This window comes from Scyliorhinus canicula, chromosome 15 (genome assembly GCF_902713615.1).
Source record: "Scyliorhinus canicula chromosome 15, sScyCan1.1, whole genome shotgun sequence".
Classification (NCBI taxonomy): domain Eukaryota; kingdom Metazoa; phylum Chordata; class Chondrichthyes; order Carcharhiniformes; family Scyliorhinidae; genus Scyliorhinus; species Scyliorhinus canicula.
Window position 1 is genome coordinate 26,286,126 of NC_052160.1, and position 27,141 is coordinate 26,313,266.

Consider the following 27,141-nt stretch of genomic DNA (forward strand, 5'->3'; position numbering starts at 1 on the left):
TCCCCCGTGAACCCCCCCCCCCCCGTCCCCGTGAACCACCCCCCCCCGTCCCCCGTGAACCCCGTCCCCCTGAACCCCCCCCCCGTCCCCGTGAACCCCCCCCCCCCCGTCCCCCGTGAACCCCCCCCCCCCCCGTCCCCCGTGAACCCCCCCCGTCCCCCGTGAACCCCCCCCCCCCCCGTGTCCCCGTGAACCCCCCCCCCCCCCGTTCCCCGTGAACCCCCCCCCCCCCCCAGGTTAGTCTCTCCCCTCCCTCTCGGTGCTGCGCCTGCTCCTGTTGTTGCCGCTGCCAGTCAATTGCGGAGAGCGGTCTGGTATCGGCTGTGAGGCGGGGACTGGCGGCCTGGAACCACGTCCTGCCGCGGTGGATAGGGCAGTGGGAGTCGGCGGGCAGCCCTGGCCGGGGAGCTGCCCCGGGGTTGAGGCTCTGTGGAGCCGCTCCCGAGCACCCCGCATGGATCCTGTGTCGGTGCTTCTCTGACCCGGGAGCCGGAGCTCCAGCTATGGGAACCTCTGCTTCATCTATCGCCGCGGAGACAGAAACTGGCCTCCCTCCCCCTGCCAGCCCTCCCTCGCCGGGCTGGAGTGGCCCCGGCCCTGGGAGCCCGCTCTGGGGGACAGGGACACTGACCACTGCCCGCGGGGACAGCGCCCGGAGCCGCCAGCAGCAGGTCCCACGGAGCCGGAGCAGGTAACAAGGGACAAGCGGGTACAACACTGGCATAAAGTCACTAAAACCGAGTTAGAGAGCAAATTAATCGCCAGATACTGTGTTCAAAATGGACCAAGTGTTGCGGAGAAATAATCAAGGTGTGAGTTTAAATTAGAAAGTAGCAGTCAGTGAAATCCGAGAATTAGTGGGACAGCAGAAAGTAAACTGGATAAGGATACGCCTGCAGTCACACACACACAGGAAGCCTCCATCCAGATCAAGAATGCACTTTTCAAAGTCGCTGCAAGAGATATTGGAAAATATGATTGAACAGGTGGAAGATCAGGAACATTATATATTTTAAAATCACAAGTACCATAAGATTTAAAAAAAGATTGGCAAATGTAAAATTAAATCATAATAGGAATATTTGCAAAAAGAGTTGGAGTAATTATGAGCAGCCTGAAAGCATTGCAAGACTGGAGAGCCAGTAACAAAACCGTGATGGAAGGAGAGGAGCAGCAATAGTGGTTGAAAAACAGGAGTAAGAACAGTTAGTGAGATGCAAAGTAATGGCTGTGTAGGTTTGAATAAGAAGTGCAGGAACAGATTGCTTCAAGCTCACCTGTCAAATCATTGTTGTTTACATCATGGCCTACTCTGAAATCATCTCAGTTTTTATTTTACTTTTGCCTGGTTGGGTGCTCAACTGGGTCAGGGGATAACTCGGCAAATAGTGTTGTGGAATCTATAGGTTTGTGATGAGACTGGTACAATTAAATTAAAAGTAAAATACTGCGGATCTTGGAAATCTACAAAATGCTGGATTCACTCAGCAGGTCTGGCAGAATCTGGAGAGCACAAGTCCATTGGCCCTTCTCCAAAACCGAAAGAGGATAGAAATATGATGTGGGCCGGTACAGTGGTACCGTGGTTAGCATTGCTGCCTCATAGCGTCAGGGACCTTGGTTCAATTCCGACCTCAGGTGACTGTGGAGTTTGCACGTTCTCCCCGTGTCTACATGGGTTCATAGCATCATAGAAGTTACAGTGCAGAAGGAGGCCATTAGGCCCATCAAGTCTGCACCGGCCCTTGGAAAGAGCACCCCACTTTAGCCCTCCACCTTATCCCATAACCCCGTAACCCCACCCAACGTTTTTGGACACCAAGGGCAATTTATCATGGCCAATTCACCTAACCTGCACTTCTTGAAATGAAATGAAATGAAAATCGCTTATTGTCACGAGTAGGCTTCAATGAAGTTACTGTGAAAAGCCCCTAGTCGCCACATTCCAGCACCTGTTCGGTGTTGAACCGTGCTGCTGGCCTGCCTTGGTCTGCTTTAAAAACCAGCAATTTAGCCCAGTGTGCTAAACCAGCCCCTTTGGACTGTGAGAGCAACCAGAGGAAACCCATGCATACACTGGGAGAACATGAATACTCCACACAGATAGTGACCCAAGCCGCAATCGAACCTGGGACCCTGGAGCTGTGCTAACGACTGTGCTACCATGCTGCCCTGGTTTGCTCCATCTGCTCCGGTTTCTTCCCACAGGCCAAAGAAGTGCACCTTATGGTTTGACCGTGCTAAATTGCCCCTTAGGGTGGGGTTGTAGGTCTTGGGTAGGGGTTTGTGTCTTGGTCGTGTGCCCTTTCAGAGGGTCACTGCCGACCTGATGGGCCAAATGGCCTCCTTCTGCACCGTAGGGATACTATGATTCTATAAATTATGTATTGGGGGATGGGGCAGAATTGAATGTCAGTGATAGGTTGGAGCTGAGGAGAGATTAGCAAAGATGTAAGGAAGAGTGGGCCAAAATGTGGCAGATGGAGTTTAACATGGATAAGTATGAGGTCATGCATTTTGGTCGAAAAAATGGAAAGGCAACTTATTATTATCTAAATGGGGAGAGAGTTCGGGGTGCTACGATGCAGAGGGATCTGACTGTCCTCGTGCATGAGTCACAGAAAACGAGCATGCAGGTTCAGCAGATAATAAGGAAAGCAAATAGAATGTTGCCATTTATAGCAAAAGGAATTGAGTATTAAGGCAAGGAAGTGTTGCAACTATACAAGGCATTGGTAAGACCATACCTGGAGTTTTGTGCACAGTTTTGGTCCCTGTATTTGAGGAAAGATGTAGTGACATTGGAGGCAGTTCAGAGGAGGTTCACTGGATTGATTCCAGAGATGAGGGGTTTGTCCTATGAGGAGAGATCTAATTGAGGTATACAAGATGCTAAAAGCTATGGATAAAATAGATGTGTAGCTTATGCTTCCTCTTGTGGGGCATTCTAAAACGAGAGGTCATAATCTTAGAATAAGAGGTAGCAAATTTAAAACCGATTTGAGGAAAAACTACTTCTCCCAAAGGGTTGTGAATCTGGAATTCGCTACCCCAGAGTGCGGTGGATGCAGGGACAGTGAGTAAATTTAGGAGGAGTTAGACAAATTTTTAATTGGTAATGAGTTGAAGGGTTATGGAGAACAGGCAGGACAGTGGAGTTGAGGCCAGGGTGGGATCAATCATGATCACATTGAAGGTGTTTAGGCTCGGGAGGCCATGTGTTCTAGGGAGGAGATCTCTGGCTGATTTTGCAGTCCAGCTCTTGGTCTGTAACATTGTAGGTAGCAGATGAGGAATATATCAGCCATGATAGATTGGCAGAGAAGACTCGATGGGCTGAATGACCTAATTCTGCTCCTATATCTTATGAACTTATAATAGTGGCAAAGGTAGGTTAGCAGAATGTGCATGTAAGTGAACAGAGGTCAGTGCTTAGTGGGGGCAAAACTGAACGACAAGTGGCCAAGTGGGGGAGGGGTGGGTAGTGTTGTGACCAGTCCGAGTAACTAAATGCAGAAATCAAAAAAGGGGAGTCGAGATGAAGGGGAATGTTCACAACCTAAAAGTAGTTGTTGAACGCAATGTTGAGTCTAGATGGCTGGAACGTACCTAATCAGAAGATGAGGTGTTGTTCTTCCTGTTTGTGTTGGCTTCACTGGAGCATTGCAGCAGGCTGAGGACACGTGGGTATGAGAGCAAGTTGTTGAGTTGAAATGGCAAATGACCGGAAGGTTGGTGTCATGCTTGCGGACGGAGCGGAGGTGTTCCGCAAAGCAGTCACCCAGTCTGTATTTAGTCTCCCAATGTAGTGGAGACCACATTGGAGGCAGTGAATACGTTGGCCGAAATTGGAGGAGGTGCAAGTGAAAATGTTGCATAACCTGAAAAGAGTGTGGTCATTGAGGAGGGAGGCGATAAAGCGGCACATGTTGCACCTTCTGGGAAGGGGGTGTAGGGTTGAGGGCGATGGAGGAGTGGACCAGGGTGTCTCAGAGGAAGTAGTCCCTGCAGACTGCTGATGGGAAGATGTATATAGTGGTGATATCATGCTGGAGTTGGTGGAAATTGTGGAGGATGATCCTTTGAATGTGGAGACAGGTGGAGTGAAAAATGAGAACAATGAGGACCCTGTAAAGGATCTGAGAGGGAGGGGAAGGGGTGAGCACAAAGATGCGGGAGATGGGTCGGATATGTTTGAGTGCCTTGTAAACCCCACAGTGAGGAGAAACCTCGGTTGAGGAAAAAGACATGTCCAAAGTGCTGTTTTCAAAGGTGGCATCATCAGAACAGATGAGGCAGAGATGGAGTAACTGGGAGAAAGGGATGTGGAGTCCTTACAGGGACCTGGGTGTGAGGAACTGTAGGCGAGGTAGCTGTGGGAGTCGGTGGATTTGTAATGAATATTAGTGGTCAGTCTGTCACCATAAATGGAGACACAGGTCAAGGAGGGGAAGTATTGGAAATAGATCATGTGAAGGTGAGAGAGGAGTGGAAATTGGAAGTAAAGTCGATTAGTTGTCCAGGTCCAGGTGAGAACATGAAGCAGCACCAATATAGTCATTGATGTAACAGAGAAAGAGTTGTGGGAGAGAGCTCGAGGAATACTGGAAAAATGAATCTTCCACACACCCCATTAAAAGATAGGCAGAACTGGAGTCGATGCAGGTACCTTCGGACACAGGATCGATGCAGTCTTGGAGAGCCAAAGGGCCTGTTTCTGTGCTGTATTCTTGTTCTTAGCCACAATGTTTATTTGCAGGAAATGAGACAAGTTAAAGGAGAAATTGTTATGTACAAGAACAGGTTAGGGGCGGCACAATAGTTAGCACTGCTGCCTCTTGGCGCTGAGGACCCGCGTTCGATCCCGGCCCTGGGTCACTGGCAATATGGAGTTTGCACATTCTCTCCGTGTCTACGTGGGTCTCACCCCTCCAACCCAAAAGATGTGCAGGGTAGGTTGACTGGCCATGATAAATTGCCCCTTAATTGGAAAATTTAAAAGAAAAGAGAATAAGTTCAGCTAGGTGGAGGAGAGTGGTGGTGGATGAGGATTGTTCAGGCCTCTGCTTGAGAAAGAAGCACAGAGCCCCAAGGCTCATCTGGTGGGGGATGGCAGTGGAGAGGTATTGGACATCCATAGTGAAGCGGTTAGGGTCAGGAAACTGGAAATTGTTGTTGTGACGTTGGGCATCGGAGGAATCACAAAGATAGTTGGAAGGTGAGTGAGAATGGAGTTGAGGTAGGAAGAAATTAGTAATTATTTTTCTCAGGTGGAATATGAAGTGAGTTTACTAAATCTAGCAGCATTGCATTTTAAGTTGTCAATCCATTGGTTCTTGTTTATTGGCTAAAAACATTTCCTCCCCAACATTACTGTACTTTAAAAAAAAATAGATTTAGAGTACTCAATTCATTTTTTTCCAATTAAGGGGCAATTTAGCGTGGCCAATCCACCTACCCTGTGCCTCTTTTGGGTTGTGGGGGCAAAATCCATGTAAACACAGGGAGAATGTGCAAACTCCACACGGACAGTGACCCAGAGCCCGGATCGAACCTGGGACCTTGGCGCCGTGAGGTAACGGTGCTAACCTCTTGCGCCACTGTGCTGCCCCCAACATTACTGTTCTTAAACAGCCACTCCTCTGCCCTTAAATAAACAAGGATTCCTGAATTGGTGAGGTATTTTAATATTGCACCCTAAATGAATGGTTCCCATGAATTTTGTTATCCCAAATTGTATAATAAAAATCTGATCTGACCTGGGGGTGTGTGGTATCCTCCATAAATGAGGAGTAAAGTTTAGCAGATTCAAGAGGTTGACATTATAGATTATTATTATTAGATTGTGTTCTGTTAGCGTGCAGGTGTATAAAAATGATTACTATGCCACAGATACAGTCCATTTCATCCAAATGAATGGAAAGTAAAACTTTTTTTTTGTCAGTTACCATTTCATTGGATCTGGTTCAAAACAGTTGAGTTGTCATTTTATGGGAGAATGTTTCCTGAAATATGTTTTGCTGTTTCCCAGCTCACAGCCCCGGATTTTGCATGGACATTTACTGTGCCCTGTTGCATGATATATGTTTTTGTGGTGTCACTACAGACAGCTAAATGTAATATTGTCTGAAATTCTTTGCATTTAAAAATTTATTTTAAAATGATTTATGTTTTTTAAAAATATGCCAGAAGTTGTGCAACAGAAAATTCACACTTTTGCTTTTCGGTGAATTGCAGTGATAATTTAGAGTTTGTAAAAAGCATTCCATTCACTCACTATGCAGGAGCTGACCATTTTGTCATGATGAGCTTTTTACCCCATTATGTGGTTGACAGAGCTAATAGCACTGAACGGTGTTTGATGGATAAATTGATCTGTACGATCAGCCCTTTCTGCTACCCCACTGTAGCATTTGGATGGTTTTGAAAGCTTGTGAAAGGAGCCTGCCATCTAATGGTCAGATGAGATAGAAAATGTAACACTTGTATTTAAAAGGTTGCAGAAAGTGGAACTTTTTACTGTGCAGAAGAAAATCCATTTAAATTGGTAGGTTAACGAACATGCATACAAGGGGAAAACATTGGAATATGTATCAAACATGTGTATCAGATCTAAGCTCTGCAGTCCTGCCACATCCAGCCATGAATGGTGGTGTACATTTAAACAACTAGGTGAAGGAGGAGGCTCCACAAATATCTCCATCGTTAACAATGGAGGAGCCCAGCAACAGTAGTGTAAAGAATGAGACTGAAGCATTCGCAGCAATCTTCAGCCAGAAGTGCCGAGTGGATGATCCACCTCTGCCTCCTCCAGAGTTCCCGTATCACAGATGAGTCTTCAACTAATTCTATTCACACCGTGTGATATCAATAAATGGCTGAAGGCTTTGGATACTGCAAAGGCTATGGACCCTGACAATATTTGGCAATAATCCTTAAGGCTTGTGCTCCAGAACTTGCTGCACCCCTTGCTGTTCCAGTAAGCTACAGCACTGACATCTATCCGGCAATGTGAAAAATTGCCCTGGTATGTCCTGTACATAAGAAACAGGAAAAATACAATCCGACCAATTACTTCCCCATCAGTTTACTCTCAATAATCAGCAAAATAATAGAAGGGGACATCAACTGCACTATCAAGTAGCACTTACTCAGCAATAACCTGCCCACAGACACTTGGTTTGGGTTCACCAGGGTCACTCAGCTCCTGACCTCATTGGTTGAAACACAGACAAAAGAGTTTTTAGTAAAATAAAGTTAGAGTACCCAATTCATTTTTTCCAATTAAGGGACAATTTAGTATGGCCAATCCACCTACCCTGCACATCTTTGGGTTGTGGGGGTGAAACCCATGCAAACACTGGGATAATGTGCAAACTCCACACTGACAGTGACCCAGAGCTGGGATCGAACCTGGGACCTTGGCGTCGTGAGGCAGCAGTGCTCACCCACTGCGCCACTGTGCTGCCTGCACAGACAAAAGAGTTGAATGCCAGAGGTGAGGTGAGAGTGACTGCCCTTGACATCAAGGCAGCATTTGACCGAGTATGGCATCAAGAAGCCCGAGTGAAACTGCAGTCAATCAGAATCAGTGGGAAACTCTTGAGGTTGGTGTCATATGTGGCACAAAGGAAGATGGTGTGGTGGATGGATCCCAGCTCCAGGACATCACTGCAGGAGTTTCTCAGGGTAGTGTCCTAGGCCCAACCATCTTCAGCTGCTCATCAATAACCCCATCACCATAAGATCAGAAATGGGGATGTTCGCAGATGACTGCACAATGTTCAGCACCAGTTCCGATGACTCAGATACTGAAGCAGTTCATATCCAAATGCAGCAAGACCTGGATTATTATCCAGACTTGGACTGACTAGTGACAAGTAATATTTGTACCAAACAAGTGCCAGGAAATGATCATCTCCAACAAGAGGGGATCTAACCATTGCCACTTGACATTCAATGGCATTACCATCGCTGAATTCCCCACTATCAACATCCTGGGGGTGACCATTGACCAGAAACTGAACTGGACTAGCCATATAAATACTGTGGCTACCAGAACAGGTCAAAGGCTAGGAGTCCTGCAGCGAGTAACTCAGCTCCTGACCCTCCCCAAAGCAAGTCCACCATCTACAAGTCAGGAGTGTGATGGAATTCTGTCCACTTACTTGGATGAGTGCCGCTCCAACAATACTCGAGAAGTTCGACACTGGGGCGGCATGGTGGTGTAGTGGTTAGCACTGCTGCTTCATGGTGCCAAGGACACGGGTTCGATTCTGGTCCCGGGTCACTGTCTGCATGAAGTTTGCACATTCTCCCTGGGTCTGTGGGGTTCTCACCCCCACAATTCAAAAGATGTGCAGGGTAGGTGAATTGGCCACGCTAAATTACCCCTTAATTGGAAAAAAAAGAATTGATGTTTTAACTTTATATTTAAAAAATGGAAGCTCAACACCATCCAGGACAAAGCAACCGGCTTGATTGTTACCCCTTCAACAAACAATTAATCCCTCCACCACCGATGAACAGTGACAGTCGTGTGTACCATCTACAAGATGTGCTGCAGGAACTCTGCAAGGTTGCTGAGGCAGCACCTTCCAAACTCATGGACACTACCATCTAAAAGGCCAAAGCAGCAGATACCTGGGAACACCACCTGGAAGTTCCACTCTAAGTTACTCACTACCCTGACTTGGAAATATATCGCAGTTCCTTCACTGTCACTGGATCAAAATCCTGGAATTTGCTCCCTAACTGCACTGTATGTGTACCTACACACTAAGCCCAGCTTTTGATTACTCATCTGTAAAAACAAATGTATTATTCAGTTTGTAAATATGCTTTTTAATCAGCTGGTTACTGCAGATATTACAGTGCATTTCAGAAAATATGCAGAAAGTTGAGCAAGAAACCTAGAGAGAAGTTGACTGCACTTCTCCTCAGCATTGTATGGGCAAGGCTTTGAGGATAATTAATTGACAGAGGACATATTTAATCAATGGAATTTGTATCTCTGTTCCTCCTTAAAACTGAAGATTCCCTACAGGAGGAATTTGGGGCACATGCTGAGGGGTTGTGCTTCCTGTACCAAGTTGCTCTTGTATCAACATAATAAATCTAATAGTCATCTTGGTCCTAGAACTGTTGAAAGTAATATGGTTTGTCTCTGTGGCTATGTTGTGTGACGCATGTAATAGCTGTGGTGTGCCATAGCGCAGGTTAGACCTCATTATTAGTTGCACAATTATGGATGAGGTGGTGAGGAAGACATCTGCTGAACGCCAAAGAGGATAAGAAAATGGTTGTTAATCCAGAGAAAATGAGTTCCGATCCCACCCTGTCAGTTTGAGAATTTAATTTCAATTTTAAATTTTGTGGCAATTAAGAAGCTGGTCTCAGTATAAATGGTCTTGAAACAATTGGATTATTGTAAAAAGAAAATAGCTAGTTCACTCATGTCTTTTGGGCAAGGAAACCTGCCCTCTTTACCTGGCCTACATATGACTGACTCATTGTGCTACATTAGTGTGTTGCCTCTTAACTGCCCTCTGAAGTGACTTGAGGAAATTACTCAGTTGTAGCAAACTACTACTCGTAGTTAAGGCCCAGTACCACCTTCCCAGGGCAACTAGGGATGGGGCATTAATGTTATTGTTGACAGTGACATCCACTTCCAGAGAAGTGGGAAGGAAAAATCAACCCCGTCTTCTTGTCTTGTATTGGTTTGTTTGTGATACCTAGACAGTCAGATTGTCGGCTGTTCTTTTCGGGAGGAGGCACATGCTGAGGAAAAAGGACTAAAGAAAAACAAACAAGCTGAAATCAACAATTTTCTCTGAAAATAATTTGAAATTGCTGGTATTGTTTGTAAATATCCAACAAATGCTTGCAGTTTTTGGTTAAATTCACCTGGAAGTAAGCCAATTGTAGCAGAGATCACAATCATTAATTTATCTCATCAGTCCTGGAGTGAGCAAGAGGAAGACTCTGAGTGGGTGGAGTAGGTAAGTGGAAGAGTAATGAGAGCATGCTAGAAATCAGCTTGCATAATGACCACAAAATGTAGTGTTCTGTGCACTGCTAATAAAATGGTTCCAGTAAATTGGGGAAGAATAGCTGTGTGTCTTTACGTTCAATTAAAAATGCAACAATGTTTTATGTTGCCGTTTTTCTTTTTACCTTGGTGCATTCATCATTCTGGAATATCAAAACATAAAATATATCTCTTTTATTACTGGATATATAATTCATGTCATGGTTTCATATCACAATTGGGCCAGTTCAGTGCCATACATTTACTTCAACGTACCCAGGCTAGTCACAACTGATCTGTGTTAACTATAGGACGGACATGCACAGAACTAGTCTTGCCAAAGTAGAAATAATTCTGTTCCAACAACAGTGTGAAGTATATTACCGAGTGAATTAATTAACTTTAAAATGCTATTGTACTGACTTGTTTGTACCTAATTTTCCCTGCTTTTATACAGTTCTAGTTTCATTCTTCTCTGATAATGCCTCAATCTCATTCATTTTTCTTTTTGATTGCATTTCCTGTGTGCTTTCTCTAACAGTACAATTCTATTGCAGGGTAACATTGCAAAATTTTAGATTGTACAAGCACTAGTTCCCTTTGAAGGAAAGTTTAACAAAAAGTGTTCCTTCACTTCAGTTGAAACCATTTTTGCAATTGGGTAAAATACTTGATACCATCTCTAGTCCCAGACTGTCTCTGTTAGTAAGAGGCATGAGAGCAGTAAAACTGCCAGCGACTCCTTGCTACTTCAATTCTCAGTAAGTGCTGTGTTAATGTGTAAGAACTCTGTTTTCATCTCAATTTTAGATATAAATTTTAGAAATAAAATATTTAAATTTAACAAGTACAGTACAAGATCACTTTACACCAGCATGTCCCTGTTTGGACCGTCTGAACAATTTTGCTTTTTATATTCTTGATGAAAGTTTAGCTACCCAAGATGAGAGATGGTCACGAGGAGAGAGTGGGATATGGTGAGAGATGGTCATGAGGAGAGAGTGGGATATGGTGAGAGATGGTCAAGAGGAGAGAGTGTGATATGGTGAGAGATGGACAAGAGGAGAGAGTGGGATATGGTGAGAGATGGTCACGAGAGAGAGGGATAGGGTGAGAGATGGTCACCAAGGGAGAGTGAATTATTTTTTGAGTCAAACATCGTGGAGTCATATATCAGTGCAGCACAGAAGGCAGTCATTTGGCCTACTGAATCTGTGCTGGCTCTTTATATCAATGCGTGCGGCACCTACGTACGCTGGCGGCTACAAATAAAGCTTGTGACTTCTTACCCTAACAGTGTGCCTTAATCCCAATTTCCAATGTTGCCACCACGATAAGGCTGTCGACTTTTGAATGCTGGATTGTAGAACTGAATCCGCATCGCAAGATGCACCATGTCAAGCATGTTGTGTTTCTGTTTTCCATGTGAATTTTCTTCCTAATTTGCTTTATGTTCGTCATACTTTACATCAGGGGTGGGCAAACTTTTCCGTGCAAGGGCCACATTCAGAAATTCACAATTTTAAAGGGCCGCATAGTATATTAAGTAAAATAATTAATATTTAAAATAGCCAAAATAAAAGGTTTTTAAAGAAAAAAAAGCAATTAATTTTTATTAATTAATATTTTAAAGTAGAAACTTCACATGAAACACATGTTGTGCCGAGCAATGATCACCCTACTCAAGTCAACGTATACACCCTTTATCAGTAACCCAACAGCCCCCCCCCCCATTAACCTTATTTTAAAAATAAAAATAAAAAAAATTAAAATTAAAAAAAAATTAAACATTTTTATTTTTATTTTTTATGACTTGAACTTGGTGGGCCGCATAAAGACCTTTGGCGGGCCGTAGTTTGCCCACTTCTGCTTTACATCATTCCCTGACTGGCGGGAGGACTGGGTGACTACTATTGTATACTAGAAGCTTGCTTGATTTTCCTTCTGTGTGCTGGTGTCAGTGTGCTATGTTGTAGCATTGCTCACATTTTGTCAGTTATAATGGGGATTTAACTGGTAGCAGGAAGAATCTTCTAACCAGAGCAGGGCACATATTAACACAGCTGGACCTATTGCTGCGGACCAGTGACATTTGTCACCTGCTGGTCTTGCTGTGGAGAGGCACCAGACCGCCATCTATTCACAGCGGGATGAGTGTCTCTTCCCCTTCTAGTACAGAACCTCTCCCCTGACAATTGAGGGGACAAATGAGAGGCAGTGACTGAATTCAAACTCCAACCAAACTTCTGCTTCCTGCTCTCTTTATAAACAACAGCTGATCTTCAGTTTTTCATTTTCTTAACCCCCTCTATTATTCTTTTTGAATTCAGTACCTAATAGTTAAGTGTCTTTTTTTTGTAGATTTACCATTTATTTTCCCTCTGACAATGTTTCAACTGCCTGTGTTTATCTTGTGATGCATTTCTTTTGCCGGACAGTACGGACCTATTACAGGCCAGTATTATGATCCCAGACCAGACCTCAACAATGGCTAGGATATTGGACTGAAACCCCAATATTTTAGTTTATTTGTAAGACTGTGGACAGAATGATTCACTCCAGGAGTTATTGCATGAAGAAATATGGCTTGGTTATTTTTGAAAACAAAACTTCATTTTGAATACAATGTTGAACTTTTTAACTTGGCACCCAAAAAGAACAGCTTATAATTACCCCTGAAATACTGCGACTCAATTTCCCATTAAACAGCAAGAAAAGAAACATACAGCTCTCAAATGATCTTACATGTGGGAGAATTGTGGACTCAGCGTCAGGCAGATCAGAATTCAACTCCTCTCTTCAAAGATTTCTCAAAAACGGCCTCTCTAAAGCTTTTCAAAATGTCTTTCTACAATTACCTCGTTTCCCCAAGCTGAAAAACAAATTTTCTCTGCAGACTGCAAAGAACATTAACTCCCAGGGTCTTTTCCAGTCAAACCACAGCCCATTAGTCCAGACTGAAAAACACATTATTATGTCAATTTCACCTTCTGGCTGCTAAAAGCACCCAGGCCCTGCAAAACAGAATTATTTGTTTTAAAAACTGCCGTCAAGCACACTCTAATCCCAGGCTTTTAACTCTTAAATTGCCCAATACTTCGAATCCAATATTTCTAAAGTCTTCCAGACGTCAAACTAGGGTGAGTGGTACTTCAGCCACTAGTTCTGACAAAGGGTCATTGACCTGAAACATTAACTTTGTTTCTCTCTCCATGGATGCTGTCTGACCTCCTGAATATTTCCAGCCTATGTTTATGTAAGCACAACTGTAGTTCCTTCTGAAAGAAAATAGAATAAATCTTAACTACAGAAATAAACCAAGTGTTTGTTAAATTATTTTTACAATTAGATGCAGTACTTCATATCATCTCCAGTCCCAGATGTTAGTAGGAAGCAAGAAAGCAGTAAAGCTGTAAGGGACCTTGGTGCTGAGGCAGCAATGCTAACCACTGCACCACCGTGCTGCCTAATACTTCAATTCGAAGCAAGTGCTGCGTTAATGTGTACAAACTATACCTTCATCTCAATTTTAAACATAAATTAATGCAATTTTTAAGTAAAACCTAAAAATATCACAAGTACAATGCAAGACCACTTGGCATCAGAACTCTGTTTTTTCCTCTGGGTTTCATAAAATCATATTATGGTTACAGAAGAAGGCCATTTGCCCTATTATGTCCATGCTGGCACTAGGCATAAACAACTCAGCTAGTTCCAATTCCCTGCCCTTTTCCTGTAACCCTGCAAATTCTTTCTCTTCAGATAATTAGCCACTACCCTCCTGAAAACCATGATTGAATCTGGCTCCACCAAGCTGTTAGGCAGTGAGTGTCCGGTCCTAACTACATTCCCTGTTTTTTTTAAAAAACAAGCTTCCTCATGATGTGTTTGATTATTTTGCCAATCACCTAAAATTGGTGTCCTCTGGTGCTTGACCTTTCCACCAATGGGAGGGGCTGGTTTAGCTCACTGGGCTAAATCGCTGGTTTTTAAAGCAGACCAAGCAGGCCAGCAGCACGGTTCGATTCCCGTACCAGCCTCCCTGGACAGGTGCCGGAATGTGGCGACTAGGAGCTTTTCACAGTAACTTCATTGAAGCCTACCCGTGACAATAAGCGATTTTCATTTTCATTTCATTTCAATGGGCTGGATTTAGTGGAGCCTGTCGTGGTAGAAGCCATGGTGACTGGGCCTACTTAATCATGAGATTCAGTCTCTCGGCTGTGGGAAAAACTCTGCGTAGAGGTTGGAAGGGACAGATGCGGGGTTTCTGGCTAGTGACAGCCGGATATCAATTAAGCTCATAAATGAGCCAATTTAATCCACTATCCCGTAACCCACTGTAATTTAGTGGTGGCTCAGGAATAAAATTGAGGCTCTCACACCTTCGAAAGGTTGCCCAGCAAAACATATTTTGTTTGGCAACAGCCACTTGGGGAATTTCCTCGCTATTAGGAACTCTGTGCTCAATCAATGGACACAGCATTAGGTAGGTGGATGGTGGATGATCACTGAAAATTAACCCACTGCCCGTCTCTCCAACCTGCCTCCTCTGCCCTCATGATCTTATTCCATCTTTACTCTCCTGTGCCCTGGGGTCCATCTGCTGTCCTAGGCGTCAGGTGGTTATGCTGCTGCCAGCAGCCACCACTGTGCGCAGGCGACCATGGGCGGGAGGGCATGGGCGATAGGTTGTGGATTGAAGCGTGGGCAAGAGGGAGGGGGCGGGAGTGTGGACGAGAGTGCGGAGGCGGTTGGAGGGTGAGTAGGAGCGGGTGGTTGGAGGTTGAGAAGGTGAGCGTATAGTCGTAGGGGCAGCGTGCGGTCGGAGGGCGAGAAAGGGAGCGAGCGACTGGAGAGGGGGCGAGAGGCAGGTGGGCAAGGAGGATGTTGCACCATTTTCTATGATTGAGGTGTTGGTGGGAAATTCATTGCTCACCTACCAGAGACCAACTCTGATGGTTGAGAAGGCATCACTTGTAAATTAACGTGTTCTTTGATTTTTCACACGACAGAGTGAGAGTGAGTGGGAGAGGGAGATTGTCTTCTGGATTAAGCAATACAGTTTGCTGTGCAAATGATGCAAGAGTGTGAAAAGGACCATTGAGATCTGTATGCAGATTGTTACGATTTTGGTGGGGACCTGTAACTTTCAGAAAGAAATTTGAACTCCCAGTTACTCACTAAAAGAATTACACCACAAGATTTCATGTTTTAAACAAAAACCTTTATTGTACAAGAGTTAAACAAAGCAAGTACTACTAACTTAATACTTTATTTTGTAAATACTTCTTTTTTAACCCTGAAACCTCGCAAACAGTACTCTCCCCAATCTATGTTAGTTCCTTCTTTCTCCTATACTTTGCAGGATCTTGAGGGTTCATTCAATTTTCCTGGGACCACACCAAAGTGTGCAACAGCTTTTTGGAATTCTCCCTCAGTGTTCCTTCTATTCTTCAAGATATGAGATTTCTCTTGAGTTATTTCACTAGCATCTGGCTGGGTAACCCTTCAACTCTCCTTCAGCACCTCCTGGTTGTGGTCTCCCCAGTTCAATCATGAACCTCCCTGCACTCTTGTCTCGTGATTCCACACCAGAAAACTCCCTTAGTTTCTGATAGCCCTCTGCTACTGGTCAAGTGCTGGCCAATTCTTTTCTGCTTGTTTCAAAACTACTTCCACGCTGACTTCAATTGACTATTTTTGAGAAGTCACTAAGATAAAAACCCAAAACAAAAAAAAACTCCCAGCATCTATTTTCATGCCAATGTGGCACATCTGGGAAATCCTAAATAAGATTTTAAACTGTCATTTTATCTGAAAAATGTATGGATGCTATAAGACTTGCCCTTGTTTTAATCTAGGAAAAGTTACATGAATAATGTAAACCCCTTATTGAGATAGCTGCAAATTCACTGAATACAAAACTCAGAGGGATTGCACATTGTTAGTGTTTTTCCACTCTGACTGTATTAACTAGAGCACCCTTTCAATTGCAGTTATGTTATATCTGTTTACCACCTTCTCAAACCAGGTGCTTTTACTTGGCCTACATCCAGAAAATCTCACTCCCAAACTTTGTAAAACATATGAATCATGAAGTTACATATTCTTGACAGGATCACTTAGTAACTTACACTTTTTTGATACACGCTTTTTCTTTAATTTCCTCTTTCCTCACCTCTCTCCGGCACGAGGACTTGAGAGGAACAGAATGGTGGGAAGACATCTCTGTGAAATTGCCTGTTCTTTTTAAAACTAGTTGAAGCATGATGTTGGGCCATGTAAGCATGAAGTTCACAAACTGCAAACACGCTAGCAGTACAAGTATAAACTTCTCAGTTCAACATGCATAAAGTGAGCATTTGAAATCTGGAACAATCTAATAATTAATAATAGGTAAATAATTACGACTGAGTTCAGTGAATTCGATTTGATGCAAGTGGCAATAACATCTGAAACCCTGCATTAAAGCAGCTTTAGGGGACGAGAATTACATGAGAGATACTGATTGGTTTGCTTCATTGTGAATTGGTCTTATTGCACTTAAAAGCCTAATCTGTTCCCACATCAGCATGGAAGTTAGTGCGAGCATGCAGTCCTACTGAGATGGATTGGTGAAGCACACTTGACCGTGTAAGAAACTCCTTTCAGCACACGATTGTGTGCACTTACAAATTATTGTACATATCAGTTAGTACCAGTCATCTTTAGTGTACTTGCAATCTCTCAGTTTAAAAATATTTTTATTGAAGTATAATAAAATCTTGCTTTAACAACTGATGTAAATGGCCATTTGTTCAAATGCAAACATCATTGGAGAAAGAATTATTTGTCTTTTGCATTTTAACATTCATTCTATGTGGAATAGAAATAAATCGTAACCATTGTTGGCTTTAAATATTCACCTCCTGTGTGTTGTGATCCTACTGTTGAATGATTTTTTATAGTATTTCTGACAGAGTAGATGGGTTATGTGGGATTTGGGGAGATTAGAACTGGGTTCCAAATATAAATCTTCCACAAAAAACGCTCCAGGGTGGAAGACAAGTTGCTTTTTTGAGTTGAGTTTTCTTTTTCTTCCTGTAATGTTGTCCATCCCTGAGACAGCCATGAATTGTGTGCAGCCTCAGGAGATGATAGCCTTTCTGAACTTAGCCTGGGGTTTTAAAGCTGATAATGAGTGAATAGTGCAGCAAGTTTGAACATATCCTAGGGCTGTATACAATGAACTCTGTGGCATCTGTATGCATGAGATTGTGGGCTATAATCATTATGGCATAATGGAGGGCTGTATTCAGATGGAATCACTATTTATTTCCATGTGCATTGTAGCTTAACCATTTGACTGCTGATGCTTGGGGCTAAAATCTATTTTTCCTTCTTTGTAAAATCTATTTTTTGCAAAACGACACAATGTTGTTTGTGTTGAATTAGATCATAAGACTCTCTGATCCCAGGTAGAAAATCTGACGTTTTCTGGTTTTGTCTGTCTTTGAATTCTTGCATCTGATTATTTTCTGATGTCCCGCTTTTACTGATGTACACGAGGAGTGAGGGAAGAAATAATTTCAGTAGTAATGGCACTATTGTCCTTTAGCAAACTGACAAGGTCGTCTAAAAGTTAGGATGGAGGATCTCCGGAAGTGTGCCAAATATATTTACAACAGGCCCTTCCGAAATGTGTTATTTGCAGAGTGTTCCTGTAGAAAAAATGTGGAGAGCAGTGATGTGGAACACTAATGTTATGTCAAAAATGTGTTAGCTTTATGTTCAGATACTGCCTGAGGTTATGGTCACATTTCTACAGGCAATGACATTTTTCTCCTCTTGTGATTTAAAAAAAAAAGACTTTTAGACAGTGAAGGTAAGCAATTTGTATCGGTCTTCAATGTCTGGAAAGACCTGCTTTTGATGACACATTCTGCTCTGACATTCTTCCTTGCTTGCATCCAAAATCTCTTAAACTGCAGCATCCCACCTATTAATAAACTATTCTCCATATGTTTGGTAATCCCGAACATTGCTTTTGAAAATTTCAAGCGTTTCCTTTTCAACAGAATCAAAATTCTAACTTTGGCGTTACAATTCAAACCTGTAAGAAGCTGGCTGTCTGTTCTTGTTAATTACAGTAAAGATGTTTTTGTTCTTGGAGATGTGGGTGAAGCCAGCATTTATTGCCCATTCCTTGTTACCCCTTGAGAAGGTGATGTTGGGCTGCCTTCTTGCAATTGTGTAGAACAAACCAAGAACAAAGAAAATTACAGCACAGGAACAGGCCCTTCGGCCCTCCCAGCCTGCGCCGATCCAGATCCTTTATCTAAACCTGTTGCCTATTTTCCAAGGTCTACTTCTCTCTGTTCCCCACCCGTTCATATATCTGTCCAGATGCATCTTAAATTATGCTATCGTACCTGCCTCTACCACCTCCGCTGGCAAAGCATTCCAGGCACCCACCACCCTCTGCGTAAAAAACTTTCTACGCACATCTCCCTTAAACTTTTCCCCTCTCACCTTGAAATCGTGTCCCCTTGTAATTAACACCCCCACTCTTGGAAAAAGCTTGTTGCTATCCACCAAGTCTATCTGGTGAAGGTAATTTTTTTCCACCAATTATTTGTTTTGAGTTAAGCAACTGAGAAGCTTTCTCAGACCACTACAAAGAGCAGTGAAGCGTCAAACTTGATGGTATGGGACTGGAGTCACGTATAGGCCAGACCGGGTAAGGAGGGCAGATTCCCTTCCCTAAAGGACAGTAACGAATCAGTTGGGCTTTTGGAACAATCTGACAGATTTATGATCACTTCTACTGATTCCACATTTTTTCCTTAATGTTCCAGATTTAAAGAAATAGGGGCGGCACAGTGGATAGCACAACTGTCTCACAGCATCAGGGACCTGGGTTGAATGCCGGCTTTGGGTGACTGCGTGGGTTTCCTCCGGGTGCTCCGGTTTCCTCCCACAATCCAGAGATGTGCCAGTTAGGTGGATTGGCCATGCTAAATTGTTCCTTAGTGTCCAGGGTTGTGCTAGTTATGTGGGGTTATAGGGTTGCAGGGTCAGGGCGAAGAGCCTGATTAGGGTGCTCTTTCAGCGAGTTGGTGCAGACTCGAAGGGCCGAATAGCCTCCTTCTGCACTGTAGGGATTCTATGAATTCAAATGGTGGGTTTTCTCTGGATTACTAATTTAGTAATATATCACGTCCCCTTGATAAACAAATTTGAAATCCTTCAGAATGATACATTCATGAATCATTCCCTTTTCTCACCAGTTGTTTCACTCTGCAAATGTTTTAATATGATTTCATGTAACTAACAAATCTGACACTATTGAGGAGTTGGAGTGAGGCACGTTTGTCCTCAGTTTGTTTTACCAGCTTGTAAAACTGATTGTAAAATAGTTTACAATCTCTTCTACCATTACTAACTTACCAGTCATAAGGTGGGCAGTGATGCAGAGTGCTTTGTCTCTGTTACGACATGCAGAATATCCAGTATTGTACATGTAAGTCACTTGTTTTTTTATTTAAATTGGTGCTTCCCACCTGTATCAGAATTGTTGGGGGACATGTAAACTTTCTTTCCTGTGGGCTGTGGACTGCATCTGTAAACATGTCTTTACTGCGATATGCTAAAAAGATGTAATGACATTGCTTTTTTAAAAAGTATATTTATTGAAGTTTAATACAATAACACTAATAATATTACAATCAACCAACAAAGATGTAAGGGTACAATGTCAAAAAGTTACCAACAAATCCTCAATCAAAACAACTAAAACTTGAACACTAGGTAAACTCCCTAACAGCTGACGGTGTCGAGTTCCATATTTTTAAAATATAAAATTAGAGTACCCAATTCATGTTTTTTTTCCAATTAAGGGCCAATTTAGCGTGGTCAATCCACCTAACCTGCATATCTTTGTGTTGTGGGAGCGAGAATGTGCAAACTCCACACAGACAGTAACCCAGAGCTGGGATCGAACCTGGGACCTCGGTGCCGTGGGACTGCAGTGCTAACCACTACCCCACCATGTTGCCCTTCTAATTCCATATTTAAGGAAATAAATGGTTACCATCTAAGGTAGAAATTCCCCACTGACACCTTGATGGTTTATTTATTTTTTTCTAAGTGCAGGAATGTGATTCATAGAATCATAGAATTTACAGTACAGAAGGAGGCCATTCGGCCCATTGAGTCTGCACCGGCCCTTGGAAAGAGCACCCTACGCCTCCACCCTATCCCAGTAACCCTCACTAACCTTTTTGGACACTAAGGGCAATTTATCATGGCCAATCCACCTAACCTGCACATCTTTGGACTGTGGGAGGAAACCGGAGCACCCGGAGGAAACCCACGCAGACACGGGAAGGACGTGCAGACTCCACGCAGACAGTGACCCAAGCCGGGAATCGAACCTGGAACCCTGGAGCTGTGAAGCAACGGTGCTAACCATTGTACTGCCGTGATTAAAGCGCCTCGCCAGGCAGAAGCACCGGGCGGGATGGGAGACCTCCAGTTAAGCAATATTCGCCACCAGGCTTTCAGTGAGGCAATGATGACAACATACACCCCTACCTCAAGAGTGAAACGCCAGTGAGTCTATGAGACCCCAAATATGGCTACCAATGGACATGGCTCTAGGACCACCCAAAGAATCTCTGATATAGTGTTTAAAAAAAGGAAACCCAGAAGCTGGCAAATTTGGGGCAAGACCAAACCATATGTATATGGCTAGCTGGGGCAAGCGAACAACATTCATACTTGTTCTCCACGCTAGGGAAAAACCCACTCATCCTTGCCTTGGTCAAGTGCATTCTGTGTAATATTTTGAATTGTATTAAACTCAACTAGGCACAAGAGGACGTGGAGTTGACCCTTAAAGGGCTTCTCTCCCAGCCTCCTCAGTAAGCACAGGATCCAGCTCCCCCTCACTCCATCCAATGGGGCGGGATCTGCTGAGAGGATATAGCCATACAGGTCTGAAATGGACTCCTGGCCAGGTTGAGCCAAGGATAAAACCTTTAGCAAGGAGGAGGGTGGGGCCAAAGGAAAGGAAGGAAAAACTTTACGGGAAAAGTCACATCTGAAAATAACAAGAGAGGCTAGAATTGGGCAACTGAAATTTGCAAGCCAGCTCTCTAAAACTGTTAATCTTCCCTCGACAAATGGGTCCCTAAAATACTCAAGTGGTGTCTTCCAAGATTTAAATGAAGGGTCCAAACCAGAAGGTAAGAAGTAATTGTTACAAATAGGGACAGGAGACAGGATACAAAGTAGACAGGAGGAAAAAGCTTAAAGTGCTGTTTAAACTGTTTCCAAATCCTGGGGGAGGAGACCGCTACCGGATCTGAGGAAAATCTAGCAAGAGAGAAGAGCAAATACATGAATAGGATGGGAAGAGAGGGATACGGACCCCGGAAGTGTAGAAGATTTTAGTTTGGACGGGCAGCATCGTCGGCGCAGGCTTGGAGGGCCGAAGGGCCTGTTCTTGTGCTGTACTTTTCTTTGTTCTTTGGCAGTGATGGAGTAATCATGGCATGAAGAGTCGAGGTAGTGCACGAGTGAACCTCCATTTTGCCCCAAATCGAGCCGGGGTCACTAATCCACTGCAAAATGTTATGGATGTTAGCAGTCCAAAAGTGAAACAAAAAATTTGGGAGAGCCAAGCTTCCCGTCCACCTGTCTCTCTGGAGCAGAACACTGCAGATTTTAGGATTCTTACCCTCCCAAATGAAAGTAGAAATCAATTTATTAACTTTAATAAAAAGGATTGGGCAAACAAATAGTGATACATGGAAAGAAAAAGAAAAACCTAGGAAGTACATTCATTTTGATCATTTGGATCCTACCCGCCAGAGACTGAGGGAAGTATTTCCACTCTGTAGACCCGCTCTGATATTATTGATCAGGCTTGAGTAGTTTAATTTACGAAGTGAGGCCAAATTGGCCCCCCGGACCACCAAATAATGGGAACTGGTATTGAAAAGGCGAAACGGTAATGAGCTAAACTGAGCTCTTCACCGGAAAACACTCACTCTTCCCCAAGTTCAATTTGTAATCAGGGAAGGAATAAAATGTATTAAGCATCTTCATTATTCTATCTAAGGAAGGAGTTGAGTCCGTAATGTACAGAAGTAAAGCGATACCTAATGCTCCACCTCATCCTGACAAATACCCCTCCACTGATCAGAGGCCTTCAACGCTATAGAGAGAGCTCTATTGCTTTCCCCACAGAAGTGGGGAAAGAGAGCAGCTCTGTCCAGTGCCTCTACCCAAGGGGAAGTAACCTGAGTATAGAGTGTTTGTGCGAATGTGAGGCATTATACAACATCCAAGAGGCAAATTTATAGCCGAATATAAATCTCCCAAGAATCTCAAATAGATAATCCCATTCCACCCTATCAAATGGTTTTTCAGTGTCTAGCAATACTATGGCCTCTGGCTCGGATGCTGAGGAGGGGAAAAACATAGCGTTTTAAAGGTGACGAATATTGGCCAATAACTGTCTGCCTTTCACAAAGCCCGTTTGATCCTCTGAAATTATACCTGAGAGGCAAGGCTCCAGCTGGAGCGCCAGGCCTTAACCTTAGGCTTAATATCCGTGTTTAAAAGTGGGTTAGTATGAAGCACACTCGGCTGGGTCTTTATGCCCCTTAGGGAGCAAAGAGATTGAGGCTTGAGTAAGGGTCGGAGGTAATGAGCCCTGAGACAGACAGTCGTTAAACATGTCTGATATCGAGGGTACGAGCTGTTTTTAGTAAAACCCGACCGGGAAGACATCAGGTGGGGCCTTACCAGGTTGCGTCGGCCCACTACATTTAAAAAATATTGCCCTGGCTTAATGGGGAGTCTAATTCACAGCTCTTGCCTACTTCAACAGTTGGGATATGCAGACCCTCCAAGACGTCAGCCATGACTGATGTATCTACAGGGAGTTCTGACTTACACAGGTCGCAGCAATAAGATCTCAAAGCTACGTTGACCTGGAGAGGGGCGGAAACATAATTGTTGCCGTTAATGCATATCGTAGGGATCTCCCGTGAGGCTGCTTGCTGTTTGAATGAGCCAGAAGACGACTGGCCTTCTCCCCATGCTCATAAAACACACGCCTGGAGCGTTGTAACTGATGCGCAGCCTTGCCAGTGGACACCAACTCGAACTGGATCTGTAATTATTTTCCTATTTGCCAGTAACTCCGGAGTAGATCAAGCGAGTATTGATGGTCCACTTCTAGGATGGAATCCACCAACCTCTGCTGCCCCAAACATTCCAATATTTTCGATACAGAGAGTACAATACTGTTCAGATTATATACATCGGTCACGTGGCACTTTGTTATGTTTACTTTATACAGTCAGGAATAAGCTTACAGTCTGTGGAGTTTGACACGGTTACCAGCCCTTGTTCTATGTTGGCTGAAAGACCTTTCAAATTGTGTCTTGGCGGCATTTTCCACACTTATAAACAGTTATGTCCATTTTTTTTAACTGCATTAATTTACTTTATTGTCCAGAAAGGTTTATCATGTCCTTCCTTTAATTAACTTTATATACATTTTGCCGCCCTCTGGCTCGGCCTATGGTCCCTTCCATTTCCCCCCCCTTTTCTCCCTCCACCCCCCACCGCCGACTTCTGCCGTGTATGCTTTGTGATCCCACCCCTCCTACCCCTTCTCCTTTTCTTTGAGACTTTCCCGTCTATCTTCTCCCCTTCCCCCTCCCCGGGTTGCGCATTCCTCTGGTTCCCCATCTATCTTGTTTTTTTTTCCCTCATCTTCCCTCTTTTTCCTCATCTTCCCTCTTTTTCCTCCTCTCTTTTCCGTTTTCTTATCTTACTCCTCATTACCGGCCTCGAACAGGTTTTGGAACATGCTGGCAAACGGCCCCCATGTATCTAGGAAACCTTCCTCCGACCCTCAGATGGCATTCTTAATCTTCCCCAGGTGGCGAAATTTTGAAGGTCAGCAAGCCAGTCTGCAGCAGTGGGTGGTGTGCTGATCGCCAGCTGAGCAGGAATCTCCGGCGTGCGATTAGCGAAGTGAAAGCAAGGGCGTTGGCCCCCTTCCCCATGTGTAATTCTGGGCTGCTCCGATACCCTGAAGATTGCCACTATTGGGCATGCTTTGCCCTCACCCCCACAACCTTGGACATTGCCTCGGAGAAGGCTGTAGCTTCCCCATACTTGAGTGCGTCCCACAGCACTCAGCCTGGATCTTGGAGTGTGCCGGTCTGCCACAATCGTTCGAGAACAATTCTTTCTACTGGAAGACTGACAAGTTTCGGGCAGACTAAAGAGCATCTTTCACCGAGTTGGTGATCCTCCAGTAGAAGTTGATGTTTATCTCGGTTTGCGTCCTTGGGACCAGCCCGTAGAGCACAGAGTCCTACATCACAGAGTTGGCCGGGATGAACCTCAATAAACGCCATTACATCTTTCTCCAGACCGACTTTCCAAAGACACGTTCCACAAGTAGGTGTTCAACTGTCTCTCCCCACCCCACAGTTGCTTTGAGGACAGCATCTGGTGGCACAGAGACTTTGGGTGTGCATGAAGGATCTGACTGGGTTTCCGGTGTGGACCATGGAGTAAGTGGTCACACACAAGGCAGCTCCTGCCCAAGGTTACAGAAAAGAGCTCTTTTTTAATCAATACGGGGTGGAATTTTGATGAAAAGATGTAGGTGAATGTTGGAGTACTTTCCCCCAGAAATAGTATGTCTCTTGGTTACCAGACCCGGCAGAAACAGTGAAAGATTTGGCTGGAGCTGCAGTAAAGACAAAAGCCTCTTCCAGCATGCAGGCGGGGGAAGGGCGAGCTTAAATGCCTCAAGCTGACTTGAGGGCCTTTTATTAAAGCTGAATTCTAGCAGCAGAGGGCACAACTGTGAAACGATCTCGCCAAGGCTATTGACCGGGTGAAGCGTTTAAGTCCCAACAGACAGAAGCGTGCGGAGCGGGCACCGAGGCACGGCATGGCCACCGGTATAGATCAGGGTGCATGGGCACAGTGGGCACAGGAGCAACCGGAGTTCCTGAGGGGGTGCTTTGCTGATCTTAAAAAGGACATGCTGGCCCCGATGAAGGCATCAATAGACCAAATGATCGCAACTCAAGCTACACAAGGGAAAACGATTAAGGAGATGGAGAAAAAGCTATCCGACCATGAGGACGAGTTGGTCGTATTGGCCTTTAAGGTGGAGTCGCAGGATGACCTCCACAAGAAGTGCAGGAGAGGCTGGAGGACCTAGAAAACAGGTCCAGGGGTCAGAACTTGAGAATTGTGGGCCTCCCTGAAGATGTGGAGGGGTCGGATGCGGGAGCATTTGTGTCCAAGATGCTGGAGACGCTGATAGGGACGGGGGTATTCCCTCGACCCCTGGAGCTGGACGGGGCACACAGTGCCCTAGCAAGGAAGCCCAAGGCGAATGAACCGCCAAGGGTCATGGCGGAGGGATCTCATCGCTTCTCGGATAAGGAACTTGTCTTGCGGTGGGCAAAAAAAGAACGGAGCAGCAGGTGGTAGAACTGCGTGATACGCATCTACCAGGACCTGGGTGCGGAGCTGGCCAAGAGGCGTGCTGGATTCAACTGGGTGAAGGCGAACCTCTTCAGCAAGGGCGTGAAATTCGGGATGCTGCACCCAGCGAGGCTATGGGTCACGTACAAGGAACGGCATCACTATTTTGAGACGCCGGACGAGGCGTGGTCATACGTCAAACAAGAAAAGCTGGACTCGAATTAAAGGACAGCTAAGCTTTGGTGGAATGCGGCGGTGGGGCTGGGTAACACGGTACTGTTTCTAATATAAGATTGTATACAATGTTGGGTGCGTGTAAGGGCTGTGGTGGTGGCTGGAGGGTGCAGTGTTTTCGGCAAAGTTGAAATACGGAGGGGGCGGGGGCCCTGTACTTAGTGCACATTTTCGGGAAGTTGGAGTCTTGGTTCAACAAGTGTCTCCTCACGGGGCAATGTTAGTGTCTTATGTTTATTTTTTGTTTCGTATTACTATTTACTCACTGGGGCGGGAGAGGTGGTTTAATTGGTTTATTCATGTGGGGAGAAGGGTCCGGACAATGAGGCAATCAGTCTGAACAGGGGCGGGAGCTGCCAGGGTCAGCATGGGTCAGCTGACTCGGAGCGTAGTGGGGGGTGAGCAAGTGCCCAGCTGGTGCTTGGTGGGGGGTTTTGGGTCGTGGGGCTGTTTGGGGGGGAAGAGAGAGAGAGAGAGAGAGGGGAGATCCCTGGAGGTTCGCGCGGCCAAGAGGGAAGGAGCTCTCTTTTTTTTCTCCCACGTTCATAAGGTTTATTCCCGCATAGACTTCTTTGTCTTGAGCAGGGCGTTAATTCCAAAGGTGGCGGGGACAGAATACTCAGCAATCACAGTCTCGGACCATGCCCCGCACTGGGTGGACCTGCGGCTCAGTGAGGAGAGAGGGCAGCGCCCACTCTGAAGACTGAATGTGGGGCTGCTGGCGGACGAAGAGGTTTGCGGGCAGATTAGCAGGAACATCCAGGATTACCTGGAAACAAACTATACGGGTGAGGTAGCAGCGACAATGTCTGGGAGGCTCTGAAGGCAGTTGGCAGAGGGGAACTCATCTCAATTCAATCCCATAGGGAAAAGAGAGAAAGAGCGGAGAGGGAGAGACTAGTGGAGGAGATACTCCGAGTGGACAGGAGATACGCGGAGGCCCCCGAAGCGGGGCAACTGAGGGAGCGGCGGAGTCTGCAGGCGGAGTTTGAACTGCTGACCTCGGGGAAAGCGGTAGCACAGCTGAGGAAGGCAAGGGGGGGCAGTCTGTGAGTATGGGGCGAAAGTGAGTAGAATGCTGGCACACCATACGGGTGAGGTAGCAGCTCCCGCCCCTGTTCAGACTGATTGCCTCATTGTCCAGACCCTTCTCCCCACATGAATAAACCAATTAAACCACCTCTCCCGCCCCAGTGAGTAAATAGTAATACGAAACAAAAAATAAACATAAGACACTAACATTGCCCCGTGAGGAGACACTTGTTGAACCAAGACTCCAACTTCCCGAAAATGTGCACTAAGTACAGGGCCCCCGCCCCCTCCGTATTTCAACTTTGCCGAAAACACTGCGAAAG

The 27,141-nt window shown here is 44.8% G+C and overlaps 1 protein-coding gene across 8 annotated transcripts in view; it reads left to right on the forward strand.

Annotated features, from left to right (window-relative positions):
• The window catches only part of capn15 (calpain 15), a 378,220-nt gene that overhangs the window by 35,128 nt on the left and 315,951 nt on the right, over positions 1–27,141 (forward strand). For 2 of the 8 annotated variants that reach the window (XM_038821109.1, XM_038821110.1), the window contains exon 1: positions 281–691. The exons of the other annotated variants lie outside the window; for them this stretch is intronic. In XM_038821109.1, coding sequence (XP_038677037.1) covers positions 504–691 — 188 coding nt within the window. In that variant the 5' untranslated portion in view covers positions 281–503. Of the gene's footprint in view, positions 1–280; positions 692–27,141 lie in introns of those variants that run through there. 8 annotated transcript variants of the gene reach the window in all.